The sequence below is a fragment of the Mirounga leonina genome, unplaced genomic scaffold (assembly GCF_011800145.1).
Source record: "Mirounga leonina isolate KUSES-001 unplaced genomic scaffold, KU_Mleo_1.0 Mir_151, whole genome shotgun sequence".
NCBI lineage: Eukaryota > Metazoa > Chordata > Mammalia > Carnivora > Phocidae > Mirounga > Mirounga leonina.
Genome location: NW_023270377.1, coordinates 15920935 through 15940927, shown reverse-complemented (window position 1 = coordinate 15940927; position 19993 = coordinate 15920935). Strand labels below are relative to the sequence as shown.

At 41.3% G+C, this 19993-nt stretch overlaps 1 protein-coding gene across 5 annotated transcripts in view; it reads right to left on the bottom strand.

Moving 5' to 3' along the window:
* Nucleotides 1-10611: 10611 nt before the first annotated feature.
* EPHA4 (EPH receptor A4) overlaps nucleotides 10612-19993 on the bottom strand; it is a 143734-nt gene continuing 134352 nt past the window's right edge. For 3 of the 5 annotated variants that reach the window (XM_035007034.1, XM_035007031.1, XM_035007035.1), the window contains exons 16-18: nucleotides 18917-19072; nucleotides 17618-18559; nucleotides 11211-13131 (exon numbers count right to left, since the gene is read on the bottom strand). In XM_035007034.1, the coding sequence (XP_034862925.1) occupies nucleotides 18445-18559; nucleotides 18917-19072 (271 nt within the window). In that variant the 3' untranslated portion in view covers nucleotides 11211-13131; nucleotides 17618-18444. Of the gene's footprint in view, nucleotides 13132-17617; nucleotides 18560-18887; nucleotides 19073-19993 lie in introns of all 5 variants that reach the window. The other 2 variants (XM_035007032.1, XM_035007033.1) reach the window with 2 other exon arrangements.

Here is a 19993-nt window from a genome sequence, read left to right as displayed (position 1 = left end):
ATCTCCCTCAACTTCAGCCCTCCTAAATTTCCATCAAGCAAGAGTAATAACAACACTTGGATCAGAAGGGCTTGCAGGGTCATTGGGTAAGTCATTTAAAATGTCTAGAAATGTACAAGCTCCTATAGTCCTTAAATGGAATAGAGGATTATTAGATTACCTTTTGCAAGGAACACTGGCTATGGATCAGCAAAAGACCTTGCATTGTGAGCGTCCCGTTCTCTCTACCATCCAAAGCACCACAGAACATTTCATTCATTACAGAATAGAGGAAAGAATAAAAGAAGCACTTTGAGGTCACCTAATGGCACAAGCAATGTTTTTTCTTCTTTCTATGTGTTTCTGTTCTCAAAGCACCAGAAATCTAATTTCTTAATAAAAGATATCTAACTATTCAAAACTCTGTTCTATTGATAATCCTAGGTAAAAGATTCAGGAAAAATCTGAAAATAGAAATTTCTTTCCTTTAACTGTTGAATGAAAGAGAAGAAGGGGAAAAGGAAGGAGGGAATAAAAAGAAATGACACAGAATGACACAGGAGACCATCCACGTCTAGTATGGTGTTAAGTTTTCCTGTCAACTTTATTGATCCTTCGTGGTAATCCTTTCTTTTCTCTCTGTTTTGCTCTCTCTTTCTATCCTTAGTGTCTTTTTTTTTTTTTTTTAGGGCCCATGTCTCTATTCAGAATGTTTATTGCTTTCTATGTGTGAGAATATTTTTAAACCTTTCAAAAAATAAATTTCTATGAAATGCATGGATTCAGTGATCGCGGGGCTGCACAGGGGACAATTAGGAGAGCTAGGATAACGGGGACAACTCACGGTGCTTCAGAACACAAACCATGCACCAAGTAGCATGAAAATACTTATATATCATAACAGCTACTACAGCAGGGCTGGGATATACCTGCTAAATATCAGTGCTGCCTTTCTTTTCTGTGACTGCATATAAACATTCTTGCATTCTGAAGCTCATACCTAGGAACCAAGAGATATAAAGCATACATTGAATTTTAGAGCTGAAAGATAGTAGAGATTAGGGAGTTCGAGTCCTGGTTTTAGAACAGGAAGTCATGAGTGACATATTCCCACTCACAAAGCTCTTTGTAGCAGAGTTCAGGCTAGATCTAGTATCTTCTAAACTGTACGGTATTATTTTCCAATGACATCAAGCAGAGAGTACCTATTACGCTAAGTAGATTTCCTATCACATTGGTGTATAGCTGGGGGAAAATCAATTTCACGTCATCGACCAGAGAGTTAAAAGTCTTGCTTAAGATGTGAAATGTTACTGCTTCTCATGAAAACACAAATTTCCCCTATATCCCACTCCTCCATCAAGACATTTGGACAGATAACAATAATAACGGACAACTTATACCAAAAGGACTGCTGAAACGAAGGAAAAGCAATACTTTCACAGGTCTGCTTTGTGGAAATGCTACAGGAAGTTAACCAATGAACCACATTCCTCTCCAGCTCCACTTCATCTTTCAAGAAGCCTGATGACATTGTGGGAAGAGCATCGTCTTCGGAGGGAGATGGATCTGATCTCTTTCCAGTCAAGTCCTGGCAAATAGCCTTCTCAAAGGTTTCTGAGTGCTTCCCAGCATTCCTGCCTCCCATATAGTCTGGAGCAAATCTGTCTGGTTCCCTTTGGTTCTTCTCCTGTGCCACTGACAATCCTCATGATAGCATGCCTCTTCTGGGTAGCTATTTTTCATTACAAGCCCTTCCTCCCTTCTCTCTGGTCTTACTGTGAGCTTACTGCTTAACCCGATTGCCCACATCACAGTTGGGAATGGATTAGGGAAGATGTGGTTTACCCCAATTTAATTGAAGTTTAAGGTTACAGGGAATAGCTCAAAACTGCTAACATCCCACATACTCAGGTTCCTCACTAGATCTCCTTATTCGGTCAACACCCTGCCTATCTCTAGCCTGCTTCTTTGTGCAGGGACCCAATAATTCTCACCACTGGAAATACTCCAGATACTCCCATGGCTCAACTTTACTTCGCCATCTGAGGCCCTACAGAAGAAAATATCCTCTCTACTAGTCCAGGGGCAAGATTCTGTTCAGCCCTAGAGCTTCCCCCTTTCAGGATGATTGACAATGATTAACCTTCCATCCAGGGCAAAATTGCCACCTGTTGCATGTGACCTGATGTCATGGCTGAGACATGACATTCACAAGAGTCAATAGGATATTTTCCAAAGTCTGGCATATTCGATCTTAACACCACATATAGGGCAAGAGTTACTCAGTCCAAGTTGCTAAGACCAACCCAGTTTTGTTTTCTGTTTTTTTTTTTTTCTCTCTACCCGAAGTATGTCTTCCAAATTAAAATATGAAAAGATGACAATTTTTACATCGTTCCTGTCATGGTCTGGTCTCACATTCTGATTTCCTATGAGCAAGTTTCAATGATGTACACACGTACACACAGGATCTAATAAAAGGGGAAAGGATGGGAGGGATCCAAAGACAAATCATAATCAACCCTAAAAACAAGAACCTTCTTAGAAACTTGTAAGTGATAGGGTTTCAGCTTGAAAAAAAATGTTTTTGCCTCCAATCTCCATGGGGATATATAGTAATATTTGTGGCTGTCATTAGTCATAATTGGATTCGCAGGATGCAAAACTAGTTTGAAATATCCAAACAAAGTAAATGGAAGTCAGATTCTAAATCTTAGGTGATAGCTCTTAGGAAAAAATAAAGCAAAATATGGTTAAGTTTGGAGGACATGAAGGTAAAGAGTTACCATTTCTTAACTATTACCATGCACCTGGCTATTTACCAATTATTTACTTTCACACAGCAACCTTAAATGTTAGACCCCATTCCCATTTTATATATGAGGAAAGCATGCAATTTGCCTAAGAAGACCCAGGCAGTGAATGGCAGGACTAGAATTCATATCCCATCTATTTGATAAAAAAGCCAAGGATCTTTCTATCCCTCAACACACTTATACTTGCCTGATACCTGGGCAGACAACACATGGTGATAATGATGGTGATACTAAAGATGAGAAAAATGAAGAAGGGAGAAGTCAAGGAGTTTTGATGGCTTTATGATGATTCACATATTTAGTATAAGGTTATGTACTAAGGGTAATGACAGAGTATTTCTTCTTTCCTTGAATGTCAAGCAGTAAAAACAAATCATGAGGATTTACTTATTCACCCATTCAAGGAATTCAGCCAGCATTGGTTGGGAACCTATAATATGGCAGCCATGTGTCTACCCGTGAAGATGTAGACAAGAAAAATGAAAGATTCCTAAGATTTCTAAGATGCTGTTGATCTTAGAGGCTAGTGGGGGAATCGACAAGAAAATCGATAAGTACTCCACATTGCTAAAAGCACTCCAGATGAGGTAGGCACAGGGTGATATGAGAAGGGACTTAGTGACTCAGACTAAGAGGATAAAGAAGAACTCCATGAGGCACTGACTCAGGATCCTGAAAAACAAGTAGGCATTAAGTGCAAAGCTAGGAAATGTTTACCACACAGCTCTGGGGGGAGGGGGAAAAGGGAAAAGAGAAAGGAGGAAAAAAAAAAAGCAGCAGCCCTGACTTGTAGTGTTTGCATACGTCCATGGTGTAAATACTCCCAACTGTGGCCAATTGCCAGCTCCCAACATGATGTTAACCAGCTCACAAGCGTCCTCCAACTTTAACATTCAGCTCTCGAGAGCTGGTTGGTACAAACAGGCTCCAGTACACCCGTGGGTCTGGCTCTGGTTTCTTCAAGATTCTCTTCATCTATGTGTATCACCTCCACCCTGAGGCTAACTTTTCTCATGATCCCAAAATGGCTGCCAGAGCAAATGGCGCCTTTCGTTCATGTGGGGGATGGGGTAGAGTTCAAGAAAGATTGCTTCCTACACTATGGTTCTTTATAAAGAAGTCTCAAGTTACACTCTGATTGGACCTCCTTTGAAGCAGTAATTGGTTCAGAGGTTTGGATCCACTGGTATAACTCCAGACGGGGATGGGTCAGTTCCACCCAAGTGACATAAAGAGAGAACATGGATCCTCTACTGAAATCTGTTAGGTACTATTAGGAAGAGCACCAAGGGGGAGTGAATGCTGTGCGAGCTACCAGCAAAAGCCCAAGATACAGCCTGGGAGCTTATACCTTACTGAGAGGATGATGCAGAGATCCTGGGGAGGCAAATCATTGGAAAATTAGTCTTTTAACATCAGATGCGAATCCTTATTTAACCAGCTAGCTCTGCTTTTACTATCATGGCAGATTACATCAGGGAAAAATGTGTATTATGTCAGCTCAACTTTTAACTTCATATATTTTATAAACAGTCGGGACCTGACTTATAAAGAGGCAATTTACAAGGATCTTCTCCTTTTGCAAATGAGAATTTGTTTTGATTCTCTAAGTTCCTGGCCATTTTGAGGAGAGAAAAAAAGATGAACTCAATTAAGACCTTAACTGAATGGTAAATGAGGTGGTGATACGATTATGTCATCCACAAGATAATGCATAAGCAAGAACAACCTACAGGGCAATTAGCCCCCTGAGAGATTCTAATATTTCAATAAGTCACAGAAATAAATTCTGGGCAATTTAAAGACTAAGAACTCTATTAATTGTAATGTTCTCTTGCCCATAATAAAAAATTGTTGTGCATGCGTGTCTTTTTGCCTTTTCCTATCAAGTCTTTCTTGAACTTCCTTGCAACTTTTCAGCCCTGCGCATTTGCCTCTGGCTGATTTTAAATTATGCTAATTGGAAGAGGGAAAAATGCTGGTAATGGAATAAAATGGAATGCCATTTCTTATAGCATCTGGTGCAATCTGAGCCATTTAAAAGTGCATCTTATGGAATAGAGCTCTGAATAAGCAATGCCAGTCTGATTACAAACAACATGGGTCTCATTAGAATCCATCAATCTGATTGCTAGGTAGTGATACACTGCAGATTACTAGGCCATAATTGCCTCTTACATATTATGTGTATAATATATAGTTTCTCTGGTGTATGTTTAAGCCACTTTCTCTCATGGCTATCTTTTCCAGCTCTACACAAAGCAATGTCTATGTTCTACTAAGTTGATTTTAACTGGGTCCTTAAGTCCTAATTCTATTTTCTTCTAAGTATTCATCAAGTTTTCTACAACGCTGCTGTAAACAAAGAATTATGTTCAGGGCAATTGCCAGAAACAAGATACGTTGGGGGTCTATTACCCATTCAACTGGGAACAGTCAAAGGCTCAAGGCACTTCCTCCGAAGGGAAGGGTAAAATGACGGAGGCTGAAGCCGACCATATAGCTACGAGTCTTAATTAGGTTGTTGATTTAAGTGTGTCGTGCATTTTTGCATTGTCAAAATCTATTTGGTTCTTTACGAGGACTGGAAGAATTTAGACATCTTAGCCCTGGTCATGACTTTGGCTCACATGGTTCAGTTCGTGAATTAAAACCTGCTATATGGGCTCTGAAATCAGGACTTGATATTCATACTTCCGAGTAGCATAATCTCTCCCACCCATGCTTCCCATTTCACATGCTCCATCCCCAAACAGTACTGCAGCCACTAGGCCATGCTGGAGAAAAGGCAAATCTCCATGCCGCCACGAAGCTAGGTAAGTACTTCGAATATGCCTGGGGTTGGGAAGGTGGAATGTCTTGTGGGCGGTGGATCAGGATACTTGAGCTAAACGTTGTACAATAGCTGTTTGCCTCTCTCCTTCGGTTTCCTCATATGAAACCCTAAAGGATAGACTGAGAGCTTTCGTTCCATGGAGATGTGAACAAGGTTTCATTTTCAAACGTCTTTGGAAAAATGGCAGGTTAAATTGGCAAAACTAGTTTCTTTACTGCAGGACTTCTCAGAGCATTTAATAGGCTAATGCACTTTATGACTCTCCAAAAGGGGGTCATAGAACGCATCAGGGTTTTCTCATCTTATTTGGCTGTAGAACCCTTCTTGCCCCAACCTACCACCTGCTGAATAATATTCATTAACATCTGATCAATCTAATGTTTTATCAAAATACTTACGTGTTTTCTCTTGTGTTACATTTGGACAGTTGTCACTCATTCACATGGCCTAACTGGCTCCTGTGGACATCCGCCGCGTTTGTAGCTCCTGCTTTCCAGTTCGGACCCACTAGCTTAACTCCAGATGGGGATGGGTCAGTCCCACTCATATGAACTGATTACACTGAATTCTTACAGGACCCTGACAAAGCAGGGAATTCTTACCTTCACTTTAAGAAAGGTGAGTAAACTTTGTTTCAGGGAGGTTAAGTGATTTGCCCAAGGTCACATAGATAGTAAGTAGCCAAGGCAGGCTTCACATGAACTCTGTGTCCTTTTTTATTACATGATCCTCAGACTCCATTTCAGTGAATTTTTCTTCTGTCCTTGGATCCATCCTTTGTTTCTATTTGGTTAATGACTAGCCTCTCTGTCTTAGGCTGTCATCAAGTGAAGAATGGCACGTGAGAAGTTCCATCCATGACTTTTATGCTTAGAATACAAACGTGATGATTAAAGAAAATCACTACTTCCTCCCCCGCTCTACATCAGATGGTAGTATTTTAGTGATAATAGATTACACTCTGCTTTTAAGTGAAAAGTAGACTTCGGAAATGAATTCTTACAAAAGGCAGCATGTAAGGTAAACATTGTATTTAAGCTGTAGTTTCTCTCACTAGAACTTACCAGAAACAATAGCATGACTCACTGATCAAAAATGAGCCACCTGGCAACAGAAGAGGCAAGCAGCGTTTATGAAAGAATGTCCTGGCATATAGACCTACTACCAGTGGCGTGTAGCATCGATAACAAACTGGAACGTACCCACCTGGCAAGATGTTTGATCAGATTGAGTTTATCATACACACGGTATGGCAGGGTGCTGTAGAAGTTATAAGCAAATTGTTGGAGTCCAACTACTTGTGTTTAAATCCCAGATTCCAACCCTTTTCAGCAAGGTCGCCTTGAACTAATTGTCTAAGCAATCTGTACTTTAGTGTTTTCATCCATAAAATGAACATATGAGGACTTCTGTCACAGATACAGGCTGTTGCATTTAAATAAACAGAGCTTAATACATGGCTGGCGTGTAGTTAAGTGTTCAAAAATGCTAAAGGGAATGAAAAACCCTGTAAGTCTGAGCTTTAGCTCCAGTTCTTAGGATGCTTCAGACAGAACAAGACTTTAATTAAGGTCGTGCCCAGCTGATAGATGTCAAGGGGCTAAGGTGGTTTGGTTTTGCTCATTCTAGTTGTATCTTTAGTCAGAGGAAAAATACTGCTTTAAATCTCTTTCCTGGGATTAGGGCTTATTCTCTGCTCCCCACTCCCTTCTCTCATCCTAGGAATACTGAGTGGCTAAGGCCATTTAAACCTGAAAAGGCAGCACTTTTGTATATAAACAGAAGCTTGTGGCTAGAGAACGCATAGAGATCTGGGATGCAGGAAAGAAAGTGTTGTCTCTGTAGCATCTGGATAGACAAGGATGAGGATGCAAATATCATAGCAAGTCCGAACACTGCTCATGCTTCTCTGCCTCTCTGGGAAATAAGCATTAGACACATTTGCGGGAGCAGATCAAACGAAGCTTAGAGATGCATTTGACTTTGACAGGAAGCTTTCTCTGACCTCCCCTCGGTGCACGGTGCTCCTTTGTACTTGTGGTAGAGACTGGCTTGCTGCTCAACAGATTTAATTCATCTTCCCCTGCACCTTCCCGCCTCCAAACAGTAGCTTGGGCCCATATGATAGGTTCTGGCCAATAAGATAAGGGAGGGAGAATACAAGCCCTTTCCAGGCCTGGCCATAAAGCTTTCAACAGTCACCCACATTCTCTGGTATGGTGGCGGTAGAAGCCGCCGTTGAGGGGCGCCCTGGTGGCTCAGTCGTTAAGCATCTGCCTTCGACTTGGGTCATGATCCCAGGGTGCTGGGATCGAGCCCCGCATCGGGCTCCCTGCTCAGTGGGAAGCTTGCTTTTCCCTCTCCCACTCCCCCTGCTTGTGTTCCCTCTCTCGCTGTGTCTCTCTCTGTCTAATAAATAAATAAATAAATCTTAAAAAAAAAAGAAGAAGAAGAAGAAGAAGCCACCGTTGAAGATGACAGCCTCACGGGAGGGAAGGAGCTTGGATCCAGCTCACTGCTTGCAAAGCTGCCAGAAAGATCCTCTGGATCTCCATCAGGCCATGATGTTTGCTAGAAACAACACTTAAGTGGGTTAAACACTGAAAATGTGGGGCCTTTTATCACAGAAGCTAGCCTTCATTACTCAAAATAATACAAAAGCCTCATATTATGCTACACTGAAATCAATCTCAAAATCATTGGTAAGATTACGTGTGGCAATTTTGATACGCGCTCTGCCAGCTCATTCTTGAAAATGTAGGGCAAACTACTTCGTTGGTAGAAGTGATGGTGAGTTTCCTGTGAACCTGACGGGTTAATGGGGTGCCCGGATTACACATTATTTCTGGGCGTGTCTGTGAGGGTGTTTCTGGATGAGATCAGCGTTTGAATTGGTAGGTGCAGTAGAATGCCCTCCCCAGTGTGAGTGGGCATTATCCAATATGTTGAGGGCCCGAATAGAATGCTTGGTGGAGAAAGGCGGAATTCCCCTTTGGTTTCCTGCTTAGCTGAGCTAGAACGTCTCATCTTCTGCCTATGGACTGGGGCTTACGCCAGTGGCTCAGCTGGTGCTTAGGCCATTGGACTTGAACTGAACTATACCACTGACGTTCCAGGGTCCCCAGCTTGCAGATCATGGGACTTCTCAGCTTTCCTAAAGGCCTGAGAAAATTCCTCATAAAAAGTCCATATCTATATTTATATAGCTCCATCTATTTATAAATATAGATATATCTCTACTACAGTTGACTTTCTATCTTGCTAAACAAGTGGGACAGAAAATGCTAAGCCTCGTCTGCCTCAAATCATAAATATGTTATCAGCTACTCTACCTATTAATTAATATAGCTGATTCTAGAGAGGTACTTAAGAAATAAACACAAAATAACCAGATGTAACCCAGATTCTTTTTATTTCAAGGTCTCTGTTTTAAAATATCTCTGGTAACACTAGACAGCATGCTCTCATTCTCTGAAGCCAGCTCCTCGTAAGGGCTTTAGTTAATACATAAGTCTTGAGACTCATTTTCAATTAACGGGGGCTCAGTCAACTGACAGTTTGTTTAATGAAATGGTATAATGATGGGAGCATTCATCCTTAAAACTATGGCTCTTATTAGTTTTGCATTCCACATTCATTTATAATTTGATGAAATTTAAGAACTTTCTCCCCATCAAAACACACATAGACATATAAGCATTAACATTTACACCATGTTTTAGGGATAATCTTGGACCCCCTGGAGCCCCAATGCACTCTCAAGGATCCAACAATCCAGGATTAAGAGCCTGTGGTAAGAATGGGTAGCTAGTCACTAGCAAAGATGTTAGAGAGGGTATAGAACTGGGGATGTTGAAGAAGACAGGTTATATCAATATAAATGCTCCTGAGAATACTGTAGTCCCCTCTTATCCACAGGAGATACATTCTAAGACCCCCAGTGGACACCCCAAACCACAGATAATACCAAACTCGGTATATAGTATTTTTTTTCCAATGTGTACCTACTGATGAGAAAGTTTAATTTATAATAGGCACAGTAAGATGTTAACAATAAATAATAGTAAAATAGAATGATAGAACAATATACCATAATAAAAGTTATGTGGATATGGTCTCCCACTCTCTCAAAGTATCTTATTGTACTGTATTTACGCTTCTTGTGATGACACTGAGATGATAAAATACCTAGGTGATGAAGTAGGGTGAATGATACAGGCACTGTCACATAACGTTAGGTTACAAGTGACCTCCTGATGCTAAACTAGAAGATGGGTCATCTGCTTCCAGACCATGGTTGACCGTGGGTAACTGAGACCATAGATAAGGGAGAGGAAACCACTCTCCTTACCATTTGCTGAGTTCTGGCTAGATGTTAGACCCTGTGCTAAAGTTCGAATATATTTAGTCTTTATAAAAGTTTGTGGGGGGCTCTGTCAGTTAAGCGTCTGACTCTTGATTTCAGCTCAGGTCATAACCTCAGGGTTGTGAGATGGAGCCCCGTCGGGCTCTAGGCTCAGCGTGGAGTCTGCTGGAGATTCTCTCTCTCTCTCTCCCTCTGTCCCTTCCCACTGCTCATACGTGCTCTCTCTCAAATCAATCAATCAATCAATCTTTAAAAAAAAGTCTGTGGTATTATAATTGCCATTGTACAAACAAGGAAATGGGCACAGGGAAGTTAGGAAACTCGCCCTAAATTGCATTATCAATAGTAAGTGGGGGGCCCTACATTCCAACCAAAGATCATAGTCTTAATTACACTGGGATACTTACAGGATCTCATAAAACCTAAGTCTGATTTGCTAATGTATTGTTCTTAAGGGCAAGGGCTGTTTAGAAGTCAATGCTTTTTATCCTCTCACTAAGCACACTCAATTAGAACTGAAGATTTTTATGTTCTAACCAAATGACAATCAAGAATTAATTGATTTAGGAACAGCAGGCATACAGAAAAATTATTTAAAAGAGACAACTGGATTCCAGGTCTGTATACGGCAACTACTTTATTATTTTCAAATGCAAACTCTTTGCATTTAGTTTGCTATTTTACAATTTTACAAACTAGGTATAAAAGACCATAAATAAATGACATAAGTTATGTGTACCTAAAGTTCATGAAGGGAAGAAAAATACCTTGACAAAATAAAACAAAATAGAAAATCTATGTCTAACTCAAAGAGATCGCTCAATTTTCGGAACATGTAGGAACCAAGCAATGTTCTGTTAATTTCCTTTTCGGTATGAACTAAATTATAATATGCCTTATACATTCTAATTTTAACCACAGTCCTTGCATATTCCAACATACTTGGAGTGATACAAAAAATAAATGCACTCTTCAGTGTGTATCAATGCTTGATGTTATTTGGAGAATGCTAAATAAGTGAAAATATTGCTTCTAGAACTTTCCTTTATTGGTCAGAATTTGAGGGTCTTCAGACAAATATTGAGGCTATAAGCGTGTATGGATTAATACACATATCCTTCACAGATTGAATACAAGAGTTCTCAAAACACACACACCAGCAGTGTAGTGAGTACAACCTGTCTTGAAAATAACTTTTTCAGCACACCAGAAAATTTCATCCATGACTGTTAAAAATAATTTGGGGCCGGCAGACACATGGTGAAGCTACTTGATTTGGTGCAGGGGAACAGCTTAATGCTGCCTAAAGGAAGATCTGAGCAAGATCGAGCATCTGAACTCACTAGGCCAGCACTCGCTAATGGGGCTAGATACAGTCCCTGAAGTTGGCCTCCTGCCCTGACCTCTGGGGAAAGATGACCAGCTCAGAGATTCAACCTCATTTCTTTATACATATTTTTCAGGCATCAATGCATAGGCACATCCCTTTAAAAATATATTAAAGTCCCCAAAAAGGGGTGAATTAACTTTGTCACTCTGGCATAGCTATGAGAATACAATGCCACACACCCTGTCAGAATGTAATAAATATTTATTGATGATTTTCTCTACTTATTCAACAACATAGGGTTCAGAATCTTTTTTTTTTTTTTTCCCATTTTTTCCCTGATTTGATGGTATAGCTTATGCAAATGGCCACAGTTTCTGCAACCATAGTTTAGAATAAGCAAGGCAGCCACTCAGATTATGAAAAATGGCAGTATGTTGGCTGGAGTTTGGTATACGTATCCTATCAGAACTGAATCTTCACACACCGGACCTCAGATCCTAGAAGGCTAAGGGCCATCGGAGTTAGCTGCATATTGATAACTGTAGAACTCTTCCTGTAAATGGGGAACCTGAAATCACTTGAGGACATTTAATCCCGACTATGCTAACCTCAAGAGTCACTGGCATGTATTTTTCTGTGACATTGAGAGACAAAGTATTAATCCAGGACACATCATCTCAAAGCTGACACACGCGTCTACGTTCATCTCCGGAAGTATATGAATTGCATATATTTTGTTCGCATTCAACGAGTCCATTTATGCAGGAAAACAAAGGCTGCTTCTGTTCCATTTGGGGTTACCAGACAAATTCCATCCCCTTCTCTCTCTCTCTCTCCATCAAGAAACCGGCGACTCAGATGAGTAGTTCAATCGGAATTAGTGATTTAGATGATGGGTTGTCACCTGAATAGATTTATACTCTCAAATTACCCCACCGCTGAGGTGACGTTGCCTCCATCCAAAGCTGTAGACTTACATATTAAGGTTAGTGTGGCAGTTACAAAACACACTTCTAGATACAGGACATTGAACATTTCCGGGCTGTCTTTCTAAGGGGACGGGCGCGGTCTTCCAGGCCCACCACCTCATGTGGCTCTTCATCTCCGAACTGGCGAGAAACCAGAACTCTCCGGGTGTCTCATTCCACAACATTCACAGGCAGTTCTAAGCATGAGGTTCTACACTCACACGCACATACACCCGCGGACGCACACACTCACACCTATGTACACACATCAAAAGAGATAGTCAGCTCATAGTCAGTCTAGGAAAAAAAATATATTTATATCACGGCAATGGCACACCCTGGGTAAAATGTTACTTCAGCAATGCATATCATAGGCAGCTCATGGGAACTGGCTTTGTTTTGTGTGGTGGCACCTAACCTGGTGTCCATGGTACAACCTGTCAGCCTTGGGTCACTCGCTGCCACACCAAGGCAGCAGCGACGTACAGGAGCGAGATATGGAAAAACATATAAATAAAACCACAAGGAGTTTAGGAACAAGGGCTCTGCGGAGCTGGTGCTGCGAGACAGGACATTCCTCAATGCAACGGGAGACCCTGTGCTGAACCTTGCACGGTTGCGGTTTCTTTCACTGGGAAAGGAGATTCGGACGTCATCCAGGTATTCTTCTCGGGTATGGGTGGTGTTTCATCAGTGTCTTTGCTCCAGAACTGGCATAGCAGAAGCAGAAGAAACGCGTTTCGAAGGGACTAAGGAGGGTGTGTTCTGTTTTCTTCTCTGGGCTTTGTAATCAACAGGAAGGGCTGTGAGGCCAAGATAGCAGAGTCTACTCCCTGTAGAGAAAAGAACAAGAGTTTAGACAAAACAGCAGCCAACAGTGCCAGCCAGTTGTCAGCCAATATTGCAAGAAAGAAGAGAAGCACGTAGAACTTGGTATGGCTCAGAAAGGAGTAGTTCAGGAGGGAGAGCGTTGAGTTCTTGCTTTCCTCCTCGGAAAAATGACAACTAGAGTAGCAACAAGAAAAAATGTCTATTAATAGCTTAATTATAACAACTCGAGGAAGGTACCAGTCCTACCCCTATCATACGGATGAGGTCATCGAATCATAGCAAAGCTGAGCTACCTGCTCAGGGTCACGTCCTACATTGTGAAAGAGCAAAGCTGGGATTAGAACCCACACAGTCTGAGTCTACAGCCATGCCTTAACCACTGTGTGAACAGGCTCTCCGTGGAAACGAAAATTCTGACTTGGAAGAACTGTGCAAGAGCAGAAAGGCTTAGAGTAGGTAAAAGGATGTGAAAGGCAACTTGCACTACCGGAAAAGCCCCAGCTACTAGCACTCAGCCTTTCCAGAAAGGGAAATTATGTATCTTGGGAACAAATCTGGAAACACCACAATCCGCCAATATTCAACGCTATGACTGAAAAAATGCAAACCAAGAGATAAAAAGCCCTGAATGTTTTTTCCTAAAAAGTAACTTCTAGGGGCGCCCGGGTGGCTCAGACGTTAAGCGTCTGCCTTCAGCTCAGGTCATGATCCCAGGGTCCTGGGATCGAGCCCCACATCAGGCTCCTGGCTCAGCGGGGAGCCTGCTTCTCCCTCTCCCACTCCCCCTGCTTGTGTTCCCTCTCTCGCTGTGTCTCTCTCTGTCAAATAAATAAATAAAATCTTTAAAAAAAAAAAAAAGTAACTTCTAATGAAGGAGAGTATCTAGTAAAGGATTCATACACGCTGCATGTAACAGGCACAGAGAGGGAGCGTTGGGGCTATGGCACAGGGTGACGTCTGGCGTGCCAGCAAGAAAGGTTTGGGGGGCTTGAGCCTACCAAGAACTGATCAATCTCAACTGTCCAATCAGTCTAGAACAGAACAAGATCAGCACGACGCAATGGAATCATTGTGGCTCCTCATTGTCCTCTCAATAATCAACACGAACGAAAATAACCAATTTCTCTTCTTTCCTTTGTGACAACTGACCACCAAGATTGCTTTGGACACCATATCTCCCACCACAATGGCTATGATTGGCAGTGGATGACCTCAGGTGGAGAGCAAAGGATTAAGACCAGAATCTATCTTCACAGACAATTTTGCTTATTTTATTAAACCAATTATTTATTTGTTTTGTACATATGTGTTTATTGTGTATGAGCTATAAATCAAATTTAGTTTCTTTGAGGTAAATAACCATTATTTAGTCTTGTAGGAAATACTTTATTTAGAGAGAGGAATAGTTTTCTTATAAAATATTCAGATAGAGATGACTTCTTAAGCAATTTAAAATTCTAAGTGTGGGTGAGGTTATAACTACCAAGCCCTTCAAGAAGCCATTTGTCAACATCATTCATTTTGACAATTATGAAGAAAATGAAAGGACCCGGATCTACTTTTCCAGCTTTGTCTTCTCTGCAGATTAGTAAGTCTATCAAATGTGCAGGGCTTGCACTAGGCAGGCATGAATTTACATGCAGGACAAGGAGAACATGAGTAAGACCTCAAGACTGATGGAGTACAACCAACACCATATGGATATGCCCACTTTTTGAAGGTGATTTTGTTTTGCTGCTAGAAATTCCATTCTTAGAGGAGAAAAAGGAGTCCCCAAAATACGTCTGTCCCGTCAGTTCACCAACACTCTTCAATAGTTCACAATAGGAAGTAGGCTATTTGGGGACTCAGTGTACATTGAACGGGTTGGACGTTTGAAGTGAGAAGTGTGGGAATGTGAAGGATTATATCTAGTTGATGCCAGAATACTCTATAGAGCAGAGAAAAAGAAACCTTTGCTCTTTTGAATTCAGACAACTCCTTATTTGTGGGGAACTGCTTGAACAAAGACCAAAGCCTGTGGTCTATGTGGCCTCATGAGGGAAAGATGTGACTTTTGTTGTGACTAAATAAACAAAACATGGTTCCTTTGAATCCATTGTGAAGACATCAAAGTGTCTTACCATCCAGTTCTTTTCATTACAATGGGGTCTCGCTTGTGCATTTCACCCTTTTCCATTATAAAATAACAATGTCATGAGTTTCAAGGCTAAATGATAAAGGAGTATTGGATAGGTCTGCCACCTTTTGTAGAGATACATACATGTTTAAATCAAACCCTCACAAATCCACTCAAGGTGAAGCAGCTTCATCTGCATGGCTCCTACCACTGAACTTCACTTCACCCCACTCTGGCATGTTGCAATACAACATTTGGGTTCGCAAGTGAAAGATGGATGAGTAACACTTGGAAAACACTGGAGGAAGAGTACACCTTCCTTCTGTGAAGTTCAGTGCATTCTACATAAGAGCATTTCATATACACTTACAACAATACCATGTGTTAGGAAAGGTGTTATTATTAAAGTATCATTATCTCTAATTTACAGGTGGAGGGACTGAGTTATAAAGAAACACGGAGTGAAATTCCCAGTGTCAACATCTCAGTTGGCTTTAGAATCCATAGCTGTCTTAGATGCCAGAGCCTGCCTCCATGTCCTGGGAAACAATGGAACATTCCTATTGTCCTCCTCTTTCTCTTCGAAAATGTGTAACGTCACAGAAGCAGTAGACTTTCACTTTGGCTATTACTGGATATTATTTTAGGCACTTAGAAAGCCCTCTTTTGGCCTTCCCATTGGCCTGGACTCTACAGTGTATTAAAATTAAGATCCAGAAGGCAACCTTTTAAATGTAGTAAGATTTTAAGCCTCGCCTGATTATCCTGCACATACAGAAAACATGCCCTGAGAAATAACACCATGACCACAGTATAGTGCCCAGCATTAACCTGGGTATCTTACAATTGGATATCTTACAACTGACACACTCTCTCTTTTGAAATGTTCTGCTTTGAGTATGTTCAGTGTGTAGAAAAATACCTCATCTTACATTGTTGTCTTGAAAGCAAAACTTCTAGTTATTCAATGTATGCAAGGAAACATTCTTTTGACTTCCAAGATAATGCCATCACGTTACCTTATTTGAATTGGTCCGTGGAGATTGAAAACAAAATACTCCATACCCTTCCAGAGGAAAAAAATATATATATAATTTTTTTTTTTTACAGCAAGCAAAAAACCACCTATATTTGTCAGCTTTGAACATGAATATCTAGAACTCTTAGGGTTCAGCAAAAGTGGTGATAAAACAAAAATGGCTGGAGTAGTTTAAAAAAAAACAAATTTCACATTCCTTCTGAACAGAAAAGCTTTTACAAGCAATGTTGCCAAAAGGTTTTTACTAAACTGTCATGATTTGACAGCCTCAATTTGAACATGCCTTGCTCTATGAGAAATAGCTTTCAGCATAAAACCAAGGGGGTGAGGGGGAAGGTCATTAAAATCAGCCAAGCTCGTGTTTAAAAGTGGTGAAAATGGGGGCGCCTGGGTGGCTCAGATGGTTAAGCGTCTGCCTTCGGCTCAGGTCATGATCCCAGGGTCCTGGGATCGAGTCCCGCATCGGGCTCCCTGCTCCTTGGGAGCCTGCTTCTCCCTCTGCCTCTCTCTCTCTCTCTCTCTGTCTCTCATGAATAAATAAATAAAATCTTAAAAAAAAAAAAAAAAAGTGGTGAAAATGAAAGAGTTTAAGAAGTTAAAATTTGTCCAGGCAAAAACGTTAGGCTGTTTCTAGGAATAAACAAAGCCATTTAATTCACGTTTCAAGAAGAAAATTCTGGGATTAAAATAGAAGCATCTAGGTCTAGTGGTCTTGACGGATGAGAAGCATGTTTTCCAGCAGGTCACATTTTGATAATGAGGATGTCAAGGTGAATTCTAAGCCTCACTATTGACTTCTAGGTAAATCCTCCCCGGCTGACCCTGTTTGGTGCAGGGGTTACTGGAGCAGGACAGAAAGTGAGAATAATGGACAGATCTTCCAGTACTTCTCAACTGTAGCAAAGTCTCCAAAGAGTAAGGCATGACCCAAGGTTAGAGGTGATTACCTGGTTCCCAACAGATACTCAGTAAATATTTGTGGCACGAATGGAGGGCACCAAAAGGCAAGAGGAACTGTGTGTGAGAGAAAGCAAAGCCAGCGAGGCTCTAGGTGCCACGTTCCCAAACCTGACTTCATATAGTTCCTAACTCACTTTTTCCTGGTAGAACAGCTGGGAAGCCATACCGGTTTCCACACTGGTCTCTTCTCCCATTGTTAAGAGAGGACTGAAATCTTGAAAGAACCCCAAACTAAATGACAGACATGGAAGAATATTTATTGCTCAGTGTTTCAAATTAGATCAAGTTAAGAAAAAAGTTTACACTGGAGAAAGATTCATTGCTGGTTTTGTTTTTGTTTTTGTTTTTTGGGGGGTGGGGTTTGCCTTACCTTGTGGGCTTGGGTTTGCTTCTTTAAAGGAGGGAAGTGTGAAAGTTCCCTATTCAAGATTGTCACGGTCCGCTATCCATAAGGTAGTTACAATAAGTTTGTAGAGTCCCAAAACACGACTTCATATGGCACAGCCTCAGGCCCAAAGAAACAGACCTTGTTTGTCCAGTGAGGGGGAGGTGCTTGGGTTTTATTATTATTAATTATTATTATTATTATTTGAAATCTACTTTCCTTCTCTTTCCAGCCCCTTATGTCACCACCGTAAGCCACCAGGTGGCCTGAGCACTGAAGGAGCAACACTGATGAGCCACGGGGTTTTCACCTAGGTTGTTTCCCATGGTATGGACCAAGCCTTAAAAGCTACAACTGAGTCCTTCCAGAATGTTCCTGGGCGCGGTATCCATTCCAGTGAAAGCAGGATGACGGTCGTTCACGCCACAAACAAAATACTGCAGTTGTAATTCCCAATGGAGAGAGGATCAAGGATGCCTCAGAGAAGCTCAACGTCTGGCAGCAAGTGAGGCATCAAAACTCGGAGGCGGTGTTCTATTTATATACGTACATGTATTTTACAAACTGGTGATGGATGGAGCACTTCTGAGAAACAATTTGTTCCAGGTCTAATTTCAAACGACGGCGGTCATTTCTGCGAAGCCCCCCAGTTTAGGCGATCTGTACACCAAGCAACACTGCAGGTATTCGATTTTTTTTTTTTTCCTTAATTTCAGAGGGCGAAGACGAAGTAAAAAAAGTGCAGTTCTTCAATTAAAGTGCATGGATGAGGTAAACTAATTTCAAGAGTTTCGAGTTTAGTCAGTACTGGCTCAGACAGGAACCATTCTGCCGTGGATCTGTTGCATTTGGGTTCTCATCGCCTGGACGCTGCTCAAAATCTTATTCTGTTGTGTGACAGCTGTGATACCAATTCTTGCCAGGTCACTGTAGGTAGGGGGAGAAAAAAGGACGGAGAGAAAAAGTTACGAGGGCGCAGAATCTCGTTTCCGGGCTTCATGCAGACGCACATTTGAAAACAGCCACGGTTCATACAGCACAACAAGGCAGGTGCATTAAAATGTTTAATTAAGCAATTTAACACAACAATGTAGGTGCTTTTGAGGCTCTGGAAAATTATACTCAATCAAAATGAAAGGCATTCCAGTTTGGTTTTTTGGGGTTTTTTTTTGTTTTTGTTTTTTTTTTAAATGAGGAGGATGATAATGCAGCTCAAAGCAAACAAAAAAAAAAATACTATTAAATCTAGATTTACCCTTTGGTGTTACATCGCTGAGTACTTACTCCTGGTTCATGTGCACTACAGCCTCTAGGGTGGTATAACCAGCAGCCGTGAAGTTATCCTTATACCGGTCCATTTTAATGGCCTGGAGCCAATCGCCCACCGATACCACGGCGGAGAATTCAGGGGAGCTTGGGTCCAACAAGGCAGTGTTAGGTCTGGTAAGGGAACGAGGAATTGGAGACAGACAAGTATTATCAGCTAGATGGCAAGACTCAGAAGTCAGATTGCCTAAGATAGGCACTGAAATGCCAAGGACAGGCTTTTTAGAGGGACTACCTATCGTCAAATGGCATCAGGAGGTTTTTTTGCCCCTAATTTCACAAAGTTGCTAAAAGCGTGTATCCATCACTTTATCTGTTCATAATTCCACTTCCTGCATTTGTTTTATGTGGACCTCTTCGTACATTAACGATCGTACAGGTCTTTCAATACCCTCGCCTGGGGCAAAGATTGCGGGAAACCTTGTGGCTGAACCTGGCTCAGCCTTTGCAGGAAGAGTGCAGTCCCTGCTGGTACGGAGTATTACATATTCAGGACAGCATCTATGGAAACCCTAGTGAAGTATGAGTAAGGAAAATTGTGAGCTTCCAACTTGCCAGATTCGATGAAGCAGAGAAAACAGCAAGAGTTCAAGTCCAGCATGCTCCCAGCCAGGTTTGCAAGCAGGCTCCGTGCATTCAAACAAACTTGGGACAGCAGGGAGTTAATGCCCTCTTTAATCAGCCCATGCCTGACCAGCACATGTGCCAAGACGGGAAGGAAGAATGGCCACTTTGATCACCGCTTGGACTGTGGAATGTGCTTCTCGTATTCCCTCTTAGATAATCATTCCAACGAATTCTAAGCACTTTTTATTAAGTTATTTATTAGTTTACTCATTTCTCAGGCCAGGTGTTTTATGTTAGGTCATCGTCAAGAGTGACAACAGTTGAAGGCATGATATTGATATACGATAAAACATCTATTTATGGAAGCCTTTATTAGGGGAATTATAGTCATCTTCAACATCAAACTACTTAATAGTTATTGGGTAGACCTTCACAGGGTATTTTATACTGCCTTTACTTTAATCTCCT